Source organism: Accipiter gentilis, chromosome 13 (genome assembly GCF_929443795.1).
Source record: "Accipiter gentilis chromosome 13, bAccGen1.1, whole genome shotgun sequence".
NCBI classification, from domain to species: domain Eukaryota; kingdom Metazoa; phylum Chordata; class Aves; order Accipitriformes; family Accipitridae; genus Astur; species Astur gentilis.
Genome location: NC_064892.1, coordinates 6,240,847 through 6,257,592, shown reverse-complemented (window position 1 = coordinate 6,257,592; position 16,746 = coordinate 6,240,847). Strand labels below are relative to the sequence as shown.

General features: G+C 42.0%; 1 protein-coding gene across 1 annotated transcript in view; it reads left to right on the top strand.

The window, feature by feature from the left end:
* The first annotated feature begins 1,462 nt into the window (after positions 1-1,462).
* Positions 1,463-16,746, top strand: part of HS6ST3 (heparan sulfate 6-O-sulfotransferase 3) — a 309,343-nt gene continuing 294,059 nt past the window's right edge. The window contains exon 1 of the mRNA XM_049816059.1: positions 1,463-2,224. Within this exon, the coding sequence (XP_049672016.1) occupies positions 1,653-2,224 (572 nt within the window). The 5' untranslated portion in view covers positions 1,463-1,652. The remainder of the gene's footprint in view (positions 2,225-16,746) is intronic.

Sequence of the window (16,746 nt, the reverse complement as noted above, 5' to 3'; positions counted from 1 at the left end):
GTTTAGATTATTTTGTGGTAATTTCTATTATTTCTGGCAAGCTTTAATGGGAGCTGATACTCTCTTCCAAGAGTCCAAACACTCTTAATTTCTATATAGAAATCTTCAGCTTAAAATACATTGGTCTAACTATTTATTTTTTATTGTAAAGTGAAATGGTCCCATGGGAAGGCACTACTCTTCTGTTACCAGCCTTCCAGAGGTGAAGTTGTCTTTAGAGTTGAGCAAGAAAGTTGCTTTAGCGCTGTCAGATATCTAATTAATGCCTCAGTAAATAAAGGCATTCCGTAATTAAATAACTGAGATGTGCAATCAGTTCTAACATGAAATGCTTTGCATATTAATATATTCTAATCCAGGAGCTGTACAAGGCTTGTCTATGGATATGAAGTGTTTGTAACAGACTTTTAAAAATATGGAGAGCTCATCGCAGACAAAACAGTGGGTTTTGACAAAACTCAGCTAAGTGTGACCTGTAAGCTAAAGGTTTGAATGTGTATTAAAAATGAATTTTCAACAGGGAAAACAACACAGTTTCAGCCTGAGGATTGTTGTAAATATGTGGAGGGGCTTGAAAAATCAACTTTTAAACCTTTTAATGAAGTAGCTGCTGAGGAATCGATGTTCCTGCCTTGGGAATATAAAAAGTTTGCTGCAAAGTCAGTCAGCATTTGGGACTTTATGCTTTGAAGACCACAAGATCCAACAGCGCTGCAGATCATCTCGTCTACATTTAATTAGTTAATCCGTGTAGCAGTCGGTGTTGTCCGACCCAGTTATATTGGATACTTTAACACTGGGGTTACGGGCACGGGCTGGAAACCGCAAACGGTAAAAGACACCCTTCTCCCCCCGAGCAAAAATAACGGGATTTTAAGGAGTTTAAAAGGAAAAAAACCCGACGTTCTCGGTCTCCCGACCGAGGCGCCGCCAGGGCCGCGCCAGCCGCGCCGAGCCCCACAGCAGCGCAGGGGGCGCGTGCCGCGAGCGCACCTGGCGCAGCCCCCTTGTCAATCTCATTGGCTGCATTTCGCTCCGCCCCCGGCGCCTCATTGGCTGCTTCCTCCTCCCCCCTCCACCCGCGGGCGATCGGTCTCCGTCCGATACCTGGAGGGGGGCGAGGAGCGACTCCCACCGCCCCCGTTTAACTCTCCGCCCTCTCTCATTGGCGATAGAGCCGGCGTGCTAGGCTCACCCATTGGCTGCTCAGGCTGCCGGCTTTGCTCCGATTGGCTGGCGGGCGGGGGCCGCCCCGCCGGGGGGCCGAGCGGTGTGTTTGGGCTGGAGAGTTGCCGGTGGAGCGGGCTCGGGAGCTGCCGTTGCCGCCGCTGCAGCTGCTGCTGCCGCTGCCCGGCGGCGCGCGCCGGGGACGGCGCGAGGCGCTCCCGCCACGGCGCCTCCCCCCCTTCACCTCAGCCGCGGGGAGCGGGTGCGGGATGGCCGCTTCGGGCGGGCTGGAGCGCGTTGCGCTGGGCTGAGCTGAGCGGTGGCGGAGCGAGCCGCGGCCGCCTGTGAGGACCATGCCGTCGGGAAGGGAGCCGGGCGCCCCTCGGCTGCGGGATCCGAGCGGGCCGTCCGCCCTGTCAGCGCCCGGCAGCGCCTAAAGCCGCGCCGCGCTGCCCCCCCCCCCCTCCCCCGCCCCGCGTATCGCCATGGACGAGCGCTTCAACAGGTGGCTGCTGCCGCCGCTGCTGGCCCTGCTCTTCTTGCTCATCGTCTACCAGTACGTGTCGCCCGCCTGCCCCGGCGCCGCCTGCCCCCGCCGCCCGCCGGCCTCCGCCGCCCGCCGCGGGGGGGGCCCGGCGGAGCGGGAGGAGGAGGAGGCGGCGGCGGCGGGCGCCGCGGAGGAAGAGGAGGAGGCGGCGGCGGCAGCGCTGCCGCGGCTGGTGGCCAAGTTCCCGTTCGCGCGGGGGGAGCTGTGCCGGCGGGTGCGGTTCGACATGCGGGGCCGCGACGTGATCGTCTTCCTCCACATCCAGAAGACGGGCGGCACCACCTTCGGGCGGCACCTGGTGCGCAACATCCGCCTGGAGCAGCCCTGCTACTGCCGGGCCGGGCAGAAGAAGTGCGCCTGCCACCGCCCGGGCGGCGACAAGGACACCTGGCTCTTCTCCCGCTTCTCCACCGGCTGGAGCTGCGGGCTGCACGCCGACTGGACAGAGCTCACCAGCTGCGTGCCCGCCGCTATGGAACGCCGGGGCTGCGCCGGTAACCGCACCCTCAGGTCAGTGCCGGCGGCGGCGGCGGCAGCGCTCCCTCCGCCCGCCGTCGCCCCGTGGGGGGACGGACGCGGGGGGACGCGCGAGGTGGCGGGGAAACCCGCTGGAAGGTCTCGCCGCGGGGCTTGATTTCCACCCGCTGGAAGTCTGTGCCCGCTTTTCCCAGCGCGGTGGGAAGGCTGGCCGTCGCGGTGGGTCCCGCTCTCCGGCAATTTGGCAAGAATTGCTCGCTGCCGTCGTCACTAATAAGCAAACGGGGGGAATAATGAGGAAAAAAAAAAGAAAAAAAAGGCTTATCTCCCAGAGCAGGTTCTAGTTTGGGCTGGTCCCCTCCCTGTTTGTTACCTGTAACGCATTCGCTTCGCCTCAAATTTGTGCTGATTCCACGTAGCGCGTGTGCAGCTGCCTTTTGTACAGGTTAGCGGGAGAGAAACTCTGCCCCGTTTTAGGCAAGTTTCTCCTATCTGACCTTTTGAAACTTGCTTTTAACAAAACACTACGCTCTTCTGCGTAAGAAGGGTGCCTCTGCGGAATCTAATGGATCGCTGCAGCTGCCGAACGGTGTAACTAGCGGAGTTTGAAGTATCCAGAAGCCCTTCAAGTCTCTTTTTTTTCCCGTGTTTTTTTCTTGTTGGCAGATAGACTGGTTCTCTGCTTCCCGTTGTGTACTGATCGCTCGCTGTATGTGCGAGCTGAAAGTCGGGAGACGATGTGTGCCAGGCTCTGTGCAGGAACGCAGTACTAGCAAAAAATCACACCCTTAATGTTCTTTGGATGATCTAATGGCGGTGGAAAACTACTGAATTTTGCGTGCATGTTGCCTCCCTGCATGTTATCTTGTATTGTGCTTTTGTTGGGTCTTGCAAAAGGTGTTGTCTGGTTTTAAAATGGAAAAAATTGCCAGATGGACAATCTCTCCATACGAGATAGCTCTAGGTGATTCAGTAAGTTTTGGGCTTTGTTCTGATTTGTTTACTATTAAACCAGATTATCAGGCTAATACTAGATCCTGTCTTCACTAGTACGATAGATTTTGAACATGTGTAGTAAGAAGTTATGAGATGAGTTTTCTCTTAAACCTTTGCCCTGTAATGATTATAACTTCAACATCTGTAAAATATTTAGGAAAAATACCTTTTTTTTTTAGTTATATAGTTTTTCAGATAACTTACGTGCTTTCATTTTACTATATATCTTAATTTCATGAGTCTGCAAACTTCAAATTTTCAGTAGGACCGCTCACGCGTTGTTTTGTGCCTTGTCATTTAAAAACAGGTACAATCCGTGATGGGGGCCTCATTTTCACAGGGCCTATTCATGAAGACAATAGAGTTGATTACTGTTGTTGTTGAACAATTTGAAGAGTATAGAGTATTTGACTTGAACATCAAAGGCCCTCCCATACTGCAAAGCTAGTCACATTTTGCATGACTCCAGTCAGGGTAATTTGAATTTATTGTTGATTGTTGTGGACTTGGACTGTACTTGCAGAATACTGTTAAGGTAGTTCTCACAATTTTGTGAAAGATGTTTAGCTGAAGATAAAATGTATGTATTTGTGTGTTAATGGAAGAGAAATGCTGTGAATGTCTTCAAGGACAAAATAACCTGGTGGTAACTGTACAGCCTTAAGGAATATTCAGTAAACTTGTAATGTAAACCAGGGAGGCGAGGAGGAAGAGTAATACTCGTAGAAATGTCTGAAAACAAATTATCTGCCACTGAAGTCCTCTTTTCCTCTCTCATGAAGAATATTGGTAGGTAAATAAGTGAGCGCTAAATTGAAATGCAAACATTGCAAATGGGCAGTAAAATTGGAGTAGCAGCTTCAGTACTTTGAAATAAAAACATGATTATATTAAGTAAATTTAAAACTTTTGAGTTGAATTACAAAGCAGGTCATAACGGTTCTTCGGAGGACAATTAGTAATTATTTTGCCTGAAGAAAGACATGTAGTGACATTTCACCATTATAGCTGAATAGTGTTTTTTTTAATTTTTTTATTTAGGTAGTGAACGATTTAGTTAGTGTGACATAGCACTTCTTTATTCGTCTTTACCTAAGTGAGGAAAGTTCTGTGAATAATTATTTGTTACATCTTTCTAATACTCATTTCTTCTTGTATTATATCCTGTGCTGTGTCCTGTCCTGTGCTAGGCAGACACCTTTTCATTTTTCCCTTGTTTTCTCTTTGTAATAATGTAGCTTGACTTCAGTTTTTCAAGGAGCTGTAAAATGAATCAGATAACCCCAAAGTGCTGATTGTCTCTGCTGTGAATGTCTGCTCCTGGTAAAGTTGGAATCAAGCCTAAAATACTTTGCTGGAGGACTGTACTATTAGAGGCATGCATCTAAGTTTGGTTTGTGGCTTTTTTTTTTTTTTTCGTCTGAATGGAGAATTGGGAATGAGGAGACTGTATGCTTAAAATAGGCAAGAAACTAGCATATGAGTCTAATGTAAAGTATACTAGTTATTTTTAAGTCATCCTTTAAAGCTTCTGAATGTATTTGAGGCATTAGACTTCCTTGAATAGCTCAACTTCTCTCTTCTACTTTCCACCTATAGAGTCAGAAAATTAGGCTAGATTGGTTAAGTATTTGACAATAAATTTTCTTTGTGGCTAGGAGGGCAGCAGGACAAACCATATTATGAATGTGGTACTGGTGTGTTTGATCTCTTGTGCCATATATTTGATGCAGTGAGGATGGTAAGTGTATTTTGGATTTTTTTTTTTTTGTTTCTGCTCATAGTAGGGTGTTAATATAGTCTGTTCTTTCAGATCTCTGTATAGGTAGCCTATCTCTTACTACACAGAGGGAATAAGGGATTTCGAGTGTAAATCACATTCTGAAAATTTGCTTCTTAGAAGGCTGGTAATAGTGTAACATCAGTAAAAAATTAGGTAAGTGTTTCTTGGAAGTATTTTCTTTGCTATTTTGTTATGAGTAGAGTAGAGTAAGGTAGAGTAAGTCCTACCTTTTAATTCAGGTCTTTAGAAGAGTTCATTCGTGGGGGAAGGGGTTAGGACCATCATCCACTCCCCCCTTTCCCTACCACCTAAGGGTCTTAGAAGGTGTGTGAAGCACTACCTCACCCTGGGTTCTTTGTCTTTCATGGGCAGTGTGTTTAAAGATGTTTTACTTCTGAAATCTCATCAGGGTTTTGAAGAGACTTTATCTCAGCTTTTCCTGTTTCTGATGTTGGCTTTTTCAAGTCTTGGGTCCCAAGAAGGAACACAGGGCAGAAATTGCTGCTGTGCCTCAGCAATTTGAACTTTTTTAAGCGCAAGCGCCAGCTCTAATTTTGATGTCACTGGATCTTTGCCTCTGCATGACTTGCAGAGTCCTGTATGGGAGACTGCATGGTATGAAGTGTCCTGAGCCCTTGTCCCAGCTTAGGTACTTCAGTAGGAAAAGTTGTTTGTCAGTGTATTGGATGCTGTTGTGAAGTTGTAGAACTATCTTTTTTGTTAAGAATCTGTTGTTCTTTTGAATTGACAGTACTTTAACAGAGAAAAAGAAGCCAAAACAACAACTTGAGACTTTATTTCTTCAAACATTTGCATATGTTTTAATTTTCAGGATGCAGGATGTTCTGCTAAAATACCTGCTTAAGTGTTTACAGAGCAAGGCTATTAGTTTTTCATACTAATGTATAGCTTTAACTTTTACAAAAGTTGCTGTCTGGATAGTGAGAGTATTGAGAAGGGTATGCAACTGATGCAGTTTTAAATCAGATTCTTAATAGCGTAGTTTTCAGCTCAACATTGCAAATAATTAGTAGTATTAAACCAGTGGGACTTTTCCCATGAAGATGCAGTTAGGTTCATGTGGAAGTTCTTACAACAGTAGCATAGCCCCCCATACATTGGGCAGGAGAGTTACTGCTATGCATTGTGTCTGCAGCTTGGGTTATTTACTCTGCCGTACAAAAATGGGTGTTACAACATAAAGTAACTGAGACTGGTGTGGAATCCTTTTTTTTGTGTGTGTGTGTTTTGGGTTTTTTTTTTTATTTTTTTGGTTTTTTTTTCTTTTGAGGAACAGTCTTTTGTGTATTTGCTTTGCCCTCTCTGGAAGTCATTGAAGTTGATGATGCTTGTGTTTAGCTCCGTGTCTGGAACGTGGCTTTCCTTCTGTGGTGCCAAGAAGCTGAGGCTACGGAGCCTTAGTCAACATTGCTTGAGGCAGGAAAGGGAAGAGAAATGTTAGATGTCTATACCCGGGATGCCAGGGAAGAGTTGGTCTCAAGTCTGAGTCAGTGATGTTAGGCTGCCTCTGTAGACAGTGGGGAGAAATGGAATAATACAGGCAGTCCTTTGGAGGGTCTAAGACATGTCTGATACCTGCTGAATTGTCGTCCCGAGGGCCAGTTCTTCCTTTCACTGATTATAAAGGAAGATGGGAATGGCTCATTGGGACTTGATGTCTAAAACTAGTTGAGAAGAATTCCACATCTAATGTTGAAGAGACATTGTCCAAACTCATTGTCTGCCTCTGTTAGGTTACCAGGTAAAACCTGGTGTATGGGGTAGGACTTGCTTTGCCTCTCTATTCTTTGTATGAGGGATTGAGAGGGGACCTTAGAAGTCCTAATCAAGGCACATTTTCTCCCTTGCTGGTGTGCCCGCAATATTAATAATTATTCATTATTATTTATTACAAGTTTAATTAAACTAGGAAGGTAATCTTTTAAACTACACACTTGAAAGAACACTGCATTGAAAGTGTTGTCTAATTTTCTTATATGAAACAGTGAAATCTGTCTAATTCTGTAAACCCCATGAGCTTTATTATCAGTGCAGTTTAGTCTTCGAAACTATTGATTTTCATTAATTTGCTTCCATTATACTTTCCATTTCCTCATGTCTGTGTAACTTACTGTGTGCTCCATTATTCTATGGAAGTATAAATCAGCGGTAAACCCATGAGCCATGGAATTGGAAGAGCTGAATAGAAACTATTAGTAGGTTTCCTTTTTCTTCTTATGCAGTCCTTTATTTGACTACTGAGTGTTTTTGAAGCTGTAGCAATAACAGAGTGTAAGATGGACTCTCTTCTTTGCAGCCACGGTAACTATGATAATCATAAAAATGTAAGAGTGTTAATTGAAAATCAAGACTATGCTGAAGGTAGTGGGGAGAAGAGAATAAAAAGTCACAAATATTTAAAGTGGGGAAAAAAGAAAAATTCTCTACCATACCTTGGTATCTTCTACTGAAATGAATGTTAGAGCCAGTAAGCTTTATACAGTTTTTTTTATAAATGTAAGGAATGAGAAGGATTAAACAATTTCCTGAGGTCCTGCTACTGACAGTGTGGTTTTTTTCCTTCCTTTGTGTTGGGTGCTTTAAAAGAACTTTGGTAATCTGCTCAAGAGTTTCATTGTCCTTTCTGTTGGAAAGTGGTGGTGTCTCCCCCGCAATGTTTAGCGTGAATCTTAACTTCAATTTTAAGCCCATTGCATCTTCTGTCTTTTGAGAAACTGAGAACAAATTGATCCCCCTTTCTCTGCAGTAGCCTACTAGGTACTTTGGTTCTTAGGAAGTTCTCTTTCAACCTTCTCTTCTTAAAAAGTAACCAAATCCAGCTCATGCTGTATTTATCGTAGGCCATTCTTAATGTTCCTCCTCTGTGTCAGCTGTTTTCTTGAAATGCGATGCTGCAGTGGGGGTACAGTATTTCATCTGTAAGTGTACTACAAAGTAGAGCAAAAAAGATTTACTTTGCTTATTCTGAAAGTTGTGCTTGTGGTTGTACACTTCAGTGATGTTTGCCTACTTTGCAGTTGCCTGGCATTGGCTGTTCAGCTTGGGATTTAGACACTATTCGTTTTCTTAAAGTCTAATACTTATATTTCCCATTTGCTTTTTATATGAATTTTGTGCTCATCCCCACTGGATTTTGTTCCTCTTCTGTCAGTTCTTTAATTTGTAAAATTGATTTAAATTTTAATTTTGTCCTTCCTAGCTTTTCATCATTGGCATATTTAATAAATGTATTTTGTATTCAGCATCCACGTTGTTGATGTAAACATTGAATAGAATGAAATTCCTCTGTAATAAACCTTTTGATTGATAAAACTCTCAAAATTGCTTTCCAGGGAGTTCTGCCCCTGCCACATCACATTTGTTTTCTAGACCATGTTTTTTCTGGCTTAGGACACTAATGGGAAATGTTTCTAAAGTCATACTTCTTAATTATTAATTTTTTTTAAAGTACTTCCTTCCTACTGTTCCTATTCAGAGTCAATTACTGTATTTTAGAGGGAAATTAGGCTGATTTGATCCAACTCGATTGAGATAGTAATGCTGTCTGCTAATCTTTTCTTCTATGTGTTTAAAGATAGCTTGTCTTGGAACTTGTGGCAACAACTAGCAACTCTCCTTAACTACTTTTTGCACTGTACTTGTCTCCTGTGAGATTTCTCCTGCTCAGAGCAGCAGACAAATGATTGATGGGGACAGAACTTTTCAGCATCAGGATTGTCCCAGCTCTGGAAAACTTTTGATCCAAAGATAAGTCTTGTCTTCAGACTTTTGAAGCTGCTGTAATAAACTTCGGCAGGTTGCCTACAAAAATGACTAGAACTCATGTTTACCGTTAATGGTTAGTATTGATAAAGCAGTGATCAGTGCTAATTCCGTCGGGAATTGATTGCTCTTATTCACCCATGACTGTAATTTACAGATAACTGAGAAACTTAGTAAGTTTTGAGACAGGGAGGTGCATGTTATGAAAACGATCACCTGATCTTCTAGTTGTCTGGAAGAGAAGTTAGTGATTTACCCAAGCAAACTTGCTTGCTCCTTTCATGCAGACCTTACTGCTTCCTTTTTAATCTAGCTTAATGTATCATGTAGGGGTGGGGTTTTGGCTTCTTCCGGTATTTGATTCTGGAAATAGGCTATCTTAATACGATTTTCATTAAAATGAAGGAGCTGTTCTATTCTTTGTGCAGGAGCCAGGCAGAGAAGCCGTGGGGGAGAAAAGCGAGTGGAAGTGTCAGTAGCATCTAGGGCTCTACAGTGTTATAAGACACAGCAGCTGTTGTAACTCTCTCATGTTATTAAGATGCTTTTTAATTTCTATTGACTAGCTGCCTAATTTGGAGTAATTTCCAATCCTCTTGAACTGGATATTGCTTAAATTCTTATGTAGCTTTGGGGTATGTATTGGTTTGAGGTGGAATGGGAAAAGTTACCGTTTGAGTGGGAGAAGTTGCTGTGTAATGCCATTACACTGATAGAGACTAAATCTGTAGACCCAGCCAGTGGCAAAAATAGGGGTCAAACTGTGAGCTTACTCTTCATTTTTGAGAATTCTTTGTGGAGGAAGAAAAAAATCTCTGCCAGCTCAGCTCTAGTGATCACAAAGAAGCTTAATGGAAAGTGTAGAGAGCTGGTTGAACTGAATGATTTCTCCCTTCAGGTGTGTTGGCAGTTTTTATGTGTTGCCTTCAAAGTCAGCAAGAGTAAAGCATTTCCTCCTCGAATTTGGTGCAGCCATGGTAGTGAATTGAGCTCATAATGTAAAGACTCTGCTGCTCTCTGTGCAGAATGAGATCTGATGAAAGCAAGGGAACCTGTATTCTTTAATGTATTTAGTATTGCATTCAACTTCCTCCCTGTTCTCTGGGACTATTTATAACCCAAACTTCTATTCTAGTCGTAAACTACATTGGATGTCTTAATGTTCCCAGTTGCCTTAGAAGGTAACTTAAAGTTCTTTCGAAGTTCTGTTATTGCTGAACAAGGTTTTCAAATCCTGTGTAGGAGGCTGATTGTATGAATTAAGGGTCTAATTTGGACTGCCATAATGATAAAATGATTCAACCTTGAAACAGCTACTGATTTGTGGAGAAAAAATTAACAACAGAACTATTCTGGGATTTTGTTCAAGATGGCATAAATCGTCTTTCAGGACAAATTCTAGAGCGGCAAAATCAATAACTCTTGAAGTACTTGGGGGCTGTTAGGTGATCAGTGCTCGAGATCTCAATATGTATTGACTAAAAAGGTATAAAATGGATTCTTGTAAGGGTAGGGCCTTTTATCTTCAAGCTCTTAGGACTTTGCTTCCACTATGAAGCTTACTGTTAGGTGGCCTCATTTATACTTCTACAAAGATCTGGTGTTTTGCCCACAGCTTAAAGTCATTTTAGAAAAAGGGTGTGTGTGGGGGTATTGGCTTTTAATTAATAGTTTAAACTTAATGTCTTAAACCCCTTCTTTTCTTTAAAAATTAGTAATCTGTTAGAAAATGGTTGATGTAAAGTGGATTTCAGACATATTAGAAGTGCTTCATTAATACAGTTATATGTCAGTTGTGAGAGTGTATTAATGCAGGTTGAAGTGTGGCTCTGAGTGTCTACAAACTGATAGAGATGCCAAATGTACTGGCTTAGTAGTGGGGAAACTTCGAATGCCACATGAAGAATAATGTTGGGATGGGGAAAGCAATGACCAGGTGCAACTTCAATTTCTAAAGTCAAAATGATAAAAGATTGATGAAACAAACCATGACATTCATAATTGACTTGAGAGTATATTTCCCAGTTCTGTGAAGTAACTTGACATTGATGAGAAGGCTGGCCACATGGTTCCTGGTGCTGTTTGGTACTAGAAGTAAATGGCCCCTTCAGGATATTAGATTATATGGAGGAGCTGACCTCTCTGAGACCAGTTACTTTCTGCAAACAAGTAAATTTGAAAGTGAGGTGAGTGAAAGAAGGAGGCATAGTTCACAAAACACTAATCAAAAATACCTTTTTTTAAAAAAAATTCTGATCTAAAGTCTAATACTGTCAATGGAAAGAGCTTGCTGACTTAAAGATTTCTGTTTGTAAGACTTGGGCATACTATGCTTTTAAATGTATGTTAAATGAAATTTCAGAGGTAGTAATGCAGGAAAAAGCTTTTTTTGGGGGGGTGTGTGTGTGTGTGTGTGTGTCTTTAACCATGTAGCCTATTTCTATTCTAGCCTGTTTGGTTTTTTAGCTGGCTTTTGTTTAAGTAGCAAATACATTTGTATCTCAGTGTTTGTGTATTTTCACACTCAAAAGTAGCTACTTGCAGTTTTTAAGGTTATTTTCATGTGTCTTTGCACACAGGCTATGGCTGAGAATGTGGGGGTGGGTGGAATAGCAACTGATGGTGTTTGCTTGAGGAACTCCTCAGAGGAAGAGGGGAAAGAAGAGAAGCAGCGTAGGAATAAGCTGTGAGCCCAAAGTGAGAGCGAAGTCTGGAAGACAGCAGAAGGGAGTAGGGAGCAGAAATAAAGCTACAGTCTTGCAAGGTGAAGGAAGGATCAAAATTATGCAATTTGAAAGTTCATTTTTTTCCAAATAAAACTTGGTTTAGGGTTTAAAGCTCTCCGTATGTTCTTTTATACTTGCTGGAAGAGAAAGATGTGGACATAATGAGAAACTTCAAGTACTAGCTAGTTTGAGCTCATGTCCTACATAGGTCTTTTCTTTTTTTGGCATAGGTTTCTCAAGTCAGATAAGTGTTGTAATAAGAGACCCAAATGTTAAATTAAGCATCTTCAGCTCCTACACTGTAAATCCCCAGTAGCACAGTTGTCATGTAATATCTTCATCCTTTAACTAGACCTTAATTTTTAGTGATGGGAGTAGGACCATTATTTTCCAAGAAGCTTCAAATGTGAGTAATGAATAATTTCTTTAACTGCAAAAACTTTTATGTTTTCATGCCAGAAAAGCCTCTGTCAGGCCAAAGCTCTATCTTTTCTTTGCTGACTTAACAAGGTTCAGATGAGAAGAGTAACTTTATGAAGTATTTTATGTTGTTCTCTATTACTAGTCATTTGGATTTATTGGATGATGTAGGTAGGGGGGGACCTGTGGTAGTCATTTAGCTCAAACCTGGTCTCAAAAGTCAGTCTAACTAGAGCAGGTTGCTCTGGACTTTGCCCAGAAATTTTGAGTAACTGCAAGGATGGAGATACCACAGTATGTCTGAGCAACCTCTTCCAGCGTTTGACCACCCACATGGATGGGAAGAGAGCTTTTCTTCTCAGCTAGCTTAAATTTCCCATTTTCCAAATTGGGTTCATTTCTTCCTTCTTACCGCTGTGTGCATCCAAAAAGAGTCTGGTTGCGACTTCTCTGTACACTCCCACAGGAAAATTGAGCAGAGCAGTAAGGTCTACCTTGTTGCTGCCTTTTCCCCAAACTGAACAAACCTAGCTCACTTGGCCACTCCTTGTGCGTCATATGTCCCAGCCCCTTGATTGTCTTGGCAGCCCTCTGCTGACAGTACCTGTTATACCAAGGTCTGTCTTTTATTGGTGAGTGCAAAATTTGACACATCACTCCAAATGCTGTCTCACCAGCGCTAAATGGCGGAGTGAGGGGAAATCTCTTCCCCCAACCTGCTGGCTTGCTCCTGCTAACAGCCCAATACTTAGCCTGCTTTGCTTGCAAAGGGCACATGGTTAGCTGTTATTCAACACCAGGAACCCCAGATCCTTTTCTTTTAGTGCCCAGCCTATCTTGTGTGTTCTTACTTCACCTCTGGTGCAAGTTTTTTCTTTTCTTAGAATCACAGAACCATAGAATGGTTTGGGTTGGAAGGGACCTTAAAGATCATCTAGTTCCATTTCCCTGCCACAGGCAGGGACACTTTCCACTAGATCAGGTTGCTTGAAGCCCTATCCAGCCTGGTGTTGAACACTTCCAGGGAGAGGGCATCCACAGCCTCTCTGTGCAACTTGTTCCAGTGCCTCACCTGTTTAGTGTTTCACCACCCTTAGAGTAAACCACTTGCCATGGTTGATCTTCATGAGATTCCCATCAACACAGTTCTCTTGCCTCTTGGGGTTGCTCTGAATAGAAGCACTGCTCCGGAGAATTGATCTCTCTCTCTCCAATTTGGGATTGTCCATGAACCTGCTGAGACCGGACTCTGTCCCATCATCCAGGTCAATTAATACAGACCTTCAAACAGCATTGGCATCACTGTCAGTTCTTGAGTCACACCACAAGTAATCAGCCACCAGCTGGATCTTGTACCACCCCTCACCCTCACTTGCAGCTCAATAGGCCATCTTGCTATATTGCCCTGTTGCCTAGTCAGGGCAATATATACCTCACCAGTGTGGCTCAAATGACACTATGGGAGAGTGTGTCGAAGTCCTTGCTAAGGTCAATGTGAACAATATCCACTGCTCCAGGGAAATTTGCTCAATCACCTTCCTGGACGGAGGTGAGACTGACCAGCCAGTAGCTCCTTGAATCCTTCTTCTTGAACGTAAGTGTGAGGTTTGCTTTTTATTTGTGGACAATGGGGTGAAAAATTGCAATGGAGAAGATGCTGTAACCTGCTGATGTAGATATTTTAACTACTCCCTGTTCCTCAATTTAAGAATTCCTTGAACACGATCAAAAATTATAATTATTAAATAAAGGAAGGATAGATGTAGTGACTTTTTTGCTGTGTGCATTACTTTAGTTTGTCAAAAGAAACAACTTATTACCAGCAATAACTTCTTTAATGTGTTATGATATGTGTCATGACATCCAATGTAAAGCTGGCCTCAGGCATGTGTTGTAAATATGTTCCTTTGTACATTTCTTTTAAGAGTAGGATGGTGTGCTTCTCTGGTGCCCGAGAGGGTCCACTTTTTCTTACTAAGTGGAGCTTAGTAGATAAAATAGAACTTGAATAGCAATTCAGTAAATAAGAGGTGGTCACATATTTGTCTGTTTTGCTGTTTTTAATACTTGGACTCGTAGTGTTCTGTAGTATTTATACAGTTTCAGGGTATGTTGAGTCAAACATTTATTTCTATTCAAATTATTTTTATCCAGAAAACTAACACTTTTATAGTTTTCCATATTCACATTGCAGACAGTGTTCTTCAGAGTTCTTTAACTTCCATCTACAGTGATAACTTTATTAAGCTGTTGACAGTTAAATTATAGTGTAAAACCTTAATTGTCATGTGTTAACATGAAATAACTTCCAGAGTTTACAAAGAAAGAACGTAACTGTTTTGCCTTTCTTTTTCCTATTCCAAAGTCGAGTTATTGGATTGAACTTTCAGTATAGATAAGATTCTTTTGTGCAAGGTTCAAAACTCCTGTATAAAATCTTCTGTGGGCAAATACAGAATCCACAGAAGAGGAACGAATATACAGGCAAAGAACTGGTGTTTATAACTTTACAATTCTTTTAAGTGGACTGTAAATTCTTAAAAAACACTACATAGGAAAAATTCAGAAGATGTAATCTTCAGAACTCTTTTGAATCAGTCTACTTAATAAGCTACTGGGGAGAAACCTCAAATAATTAATTTGCATGTGTATATATATATGTGTGTGTGTATATGTACTTTTTACTGCTTGACTTTTTTTTGTGTGAAGTAAATGTTTGAAGTCCCCATTTAAAGACTTGTCACAAACATCAGCTCAACTGTGTTAAAGTGGTCATGCCTTTTTTGACTAGCTTTTAAAACCTGAAAATGCCCGTTGAAATGGTTTCCTCCAAATAGAGAATTTAGCTGCCTAAATGAAAGGAATAACTGAAAATAGCTTTTCCTAAAAAACCCAGGTCCTCTGTAAAACATTGCAACACATTACCTTCTTCAGCAAAGTCTTTGTTTTGATCTCCATTCTCCTGTATCTGTTATCCAGAGCTGGCAGGTCAGTGAGCATGTAAATGTATGTAGGGTTTTGTAGCACTGCCTCTGACTTCCGCAGATTATTTTGTATTAGTGTATATCTCTTTTTTTCTTTGGTTAGATTGCCAGATATCTGACAATGGGATAAAGAATCCCATTGTGATACGGGTCAGTAGCAGGCATCTAACGGCTGCTGGGCATTGCTATAGAGTAATAGTAAAACTGATGGACTGCATCTGACTAACAGATTGACTGGGAAGCCTAAGTGCAGCCACACAGAACTGCAGCTTTGTTTAGGAGAGCAGTGGGAATGGTAGATGCTTATCGTTCTCGTTTCATGCTCTACTACTTGTATTTCAGTCTGTTGTCAGGTAGTTCCAAAGAAAATATTAAAAATAAACCCAAACAAAACATAAAAATCAAGTGGATTACAAAGTATTTGTAGCAAGAAAGTCATTGTAGTTGCATTGATATTTTAAACAAAATTACAAGTTGTGTATCATTTCAGCAGCTAAATTTGGTACTATATGACTGGAGGATTTTCAATTTGTGCCATATATTTAGATAACAGAAGAGCTTAAAAGGACGTGGAAAAAGGGAATGTTCTTGTCCACAATCACATTTTCTGTTTGTTTTTTTTTTTTTTTCTGTAAAGATGCCTCCTCTTTTTTGTATTACCCAGGTTACATCCTACACTTTTGATTTACCTTCTTGTCAGCCTGATGTTGTCCATCCTCCCACATCACTGTCCTTCCTATCTTGTCAGCTCTTTTGTTTTATATGTTTTTCTTGTGTGACTCACATCCCCTTTGCATTGTTACCTGCTTGCTTTGTGTACAGAATGAGCTGGTTGGGGTAGTGCTCACCTCTGCTTGGCTTGCTTGGCAAGCTGCAGGCTTGAATTGTTTGACTCTGTTGAGCTCATCTGCCCTGCTGAGGTTCAAAGGGGCTTTTGGACTTCTAGCTGTTTGGCCTTGCCAGGCCTAACAGAATTGACTACTTTAATCTGCCTTAAATTCTTTGTTCATTGTTTCCTCTGTTCCTAGCAGTACAAAAAACTGATGAGGAGAAATAACTGTTCTCTTTCCCCCTACCTGAAAAGACAGGGGACAGAAAAGATGCATTTCTGTGTAACTTCTCTGTGTTTCTATCTGCTCCCTTAAGCTGCTGCTCAAAGGGTTCTTGTAATTGCTTCCCTTTGATTTGTATTCAGTTTCTCCTAGGATAAAGTATTAAACAGTTGCAAATTGTCTCTACAGCACATGCCTCAGTCTTTTGCTTTTGTAATGTTTTAGAGAAGAAGGTATTTAAGATTAGCACTGACAGACTTGGCAGAAGAATTTCATGCTTTACCATCAGCTGTCGGTTGGCAGTACTGAAACCCAGCTCAACAGTGTGAGCCACCAGTTTCATCCTGAGGCAGGGAGGAGCGGAGTCCTTCCCAGCAGGTGAAGGAAGGTACATAGGTCCTGGCTTTGTCCCCCTGCCACAGAGGGAAAGAAGGAAGGTTGCTAATGCTTCTGTAACCTGGGGAAAAAGGGTGATGGTTTGATGGCACTAGAGAGGTATAAAGAGGAGAATTTAGGTACAAGTAGGAGGGGAGATACCCATGGGGTACACAGAGGGAAAAGTGATTTCCTGATAGAAGCAATAAGCAAGGAGATCCAAACAGAACATCTGTTTGTGTCAAAACACAGGAGTGCACATAGCTCTATCAAGTCAATTTTTAGCAGGTGTTTTGGCTCTGCAGTGGCTTGTTCAATCTCAGTAGTCAAATTTTAATTTCTTTTAAATTTTTGAGAGCTAATTTTAAGCAGTTAGCTTATGCTTTCTTGTTATCTTTTAACAGACATTTTTTTTTTTGCTTTCTGCTTCTTGAAT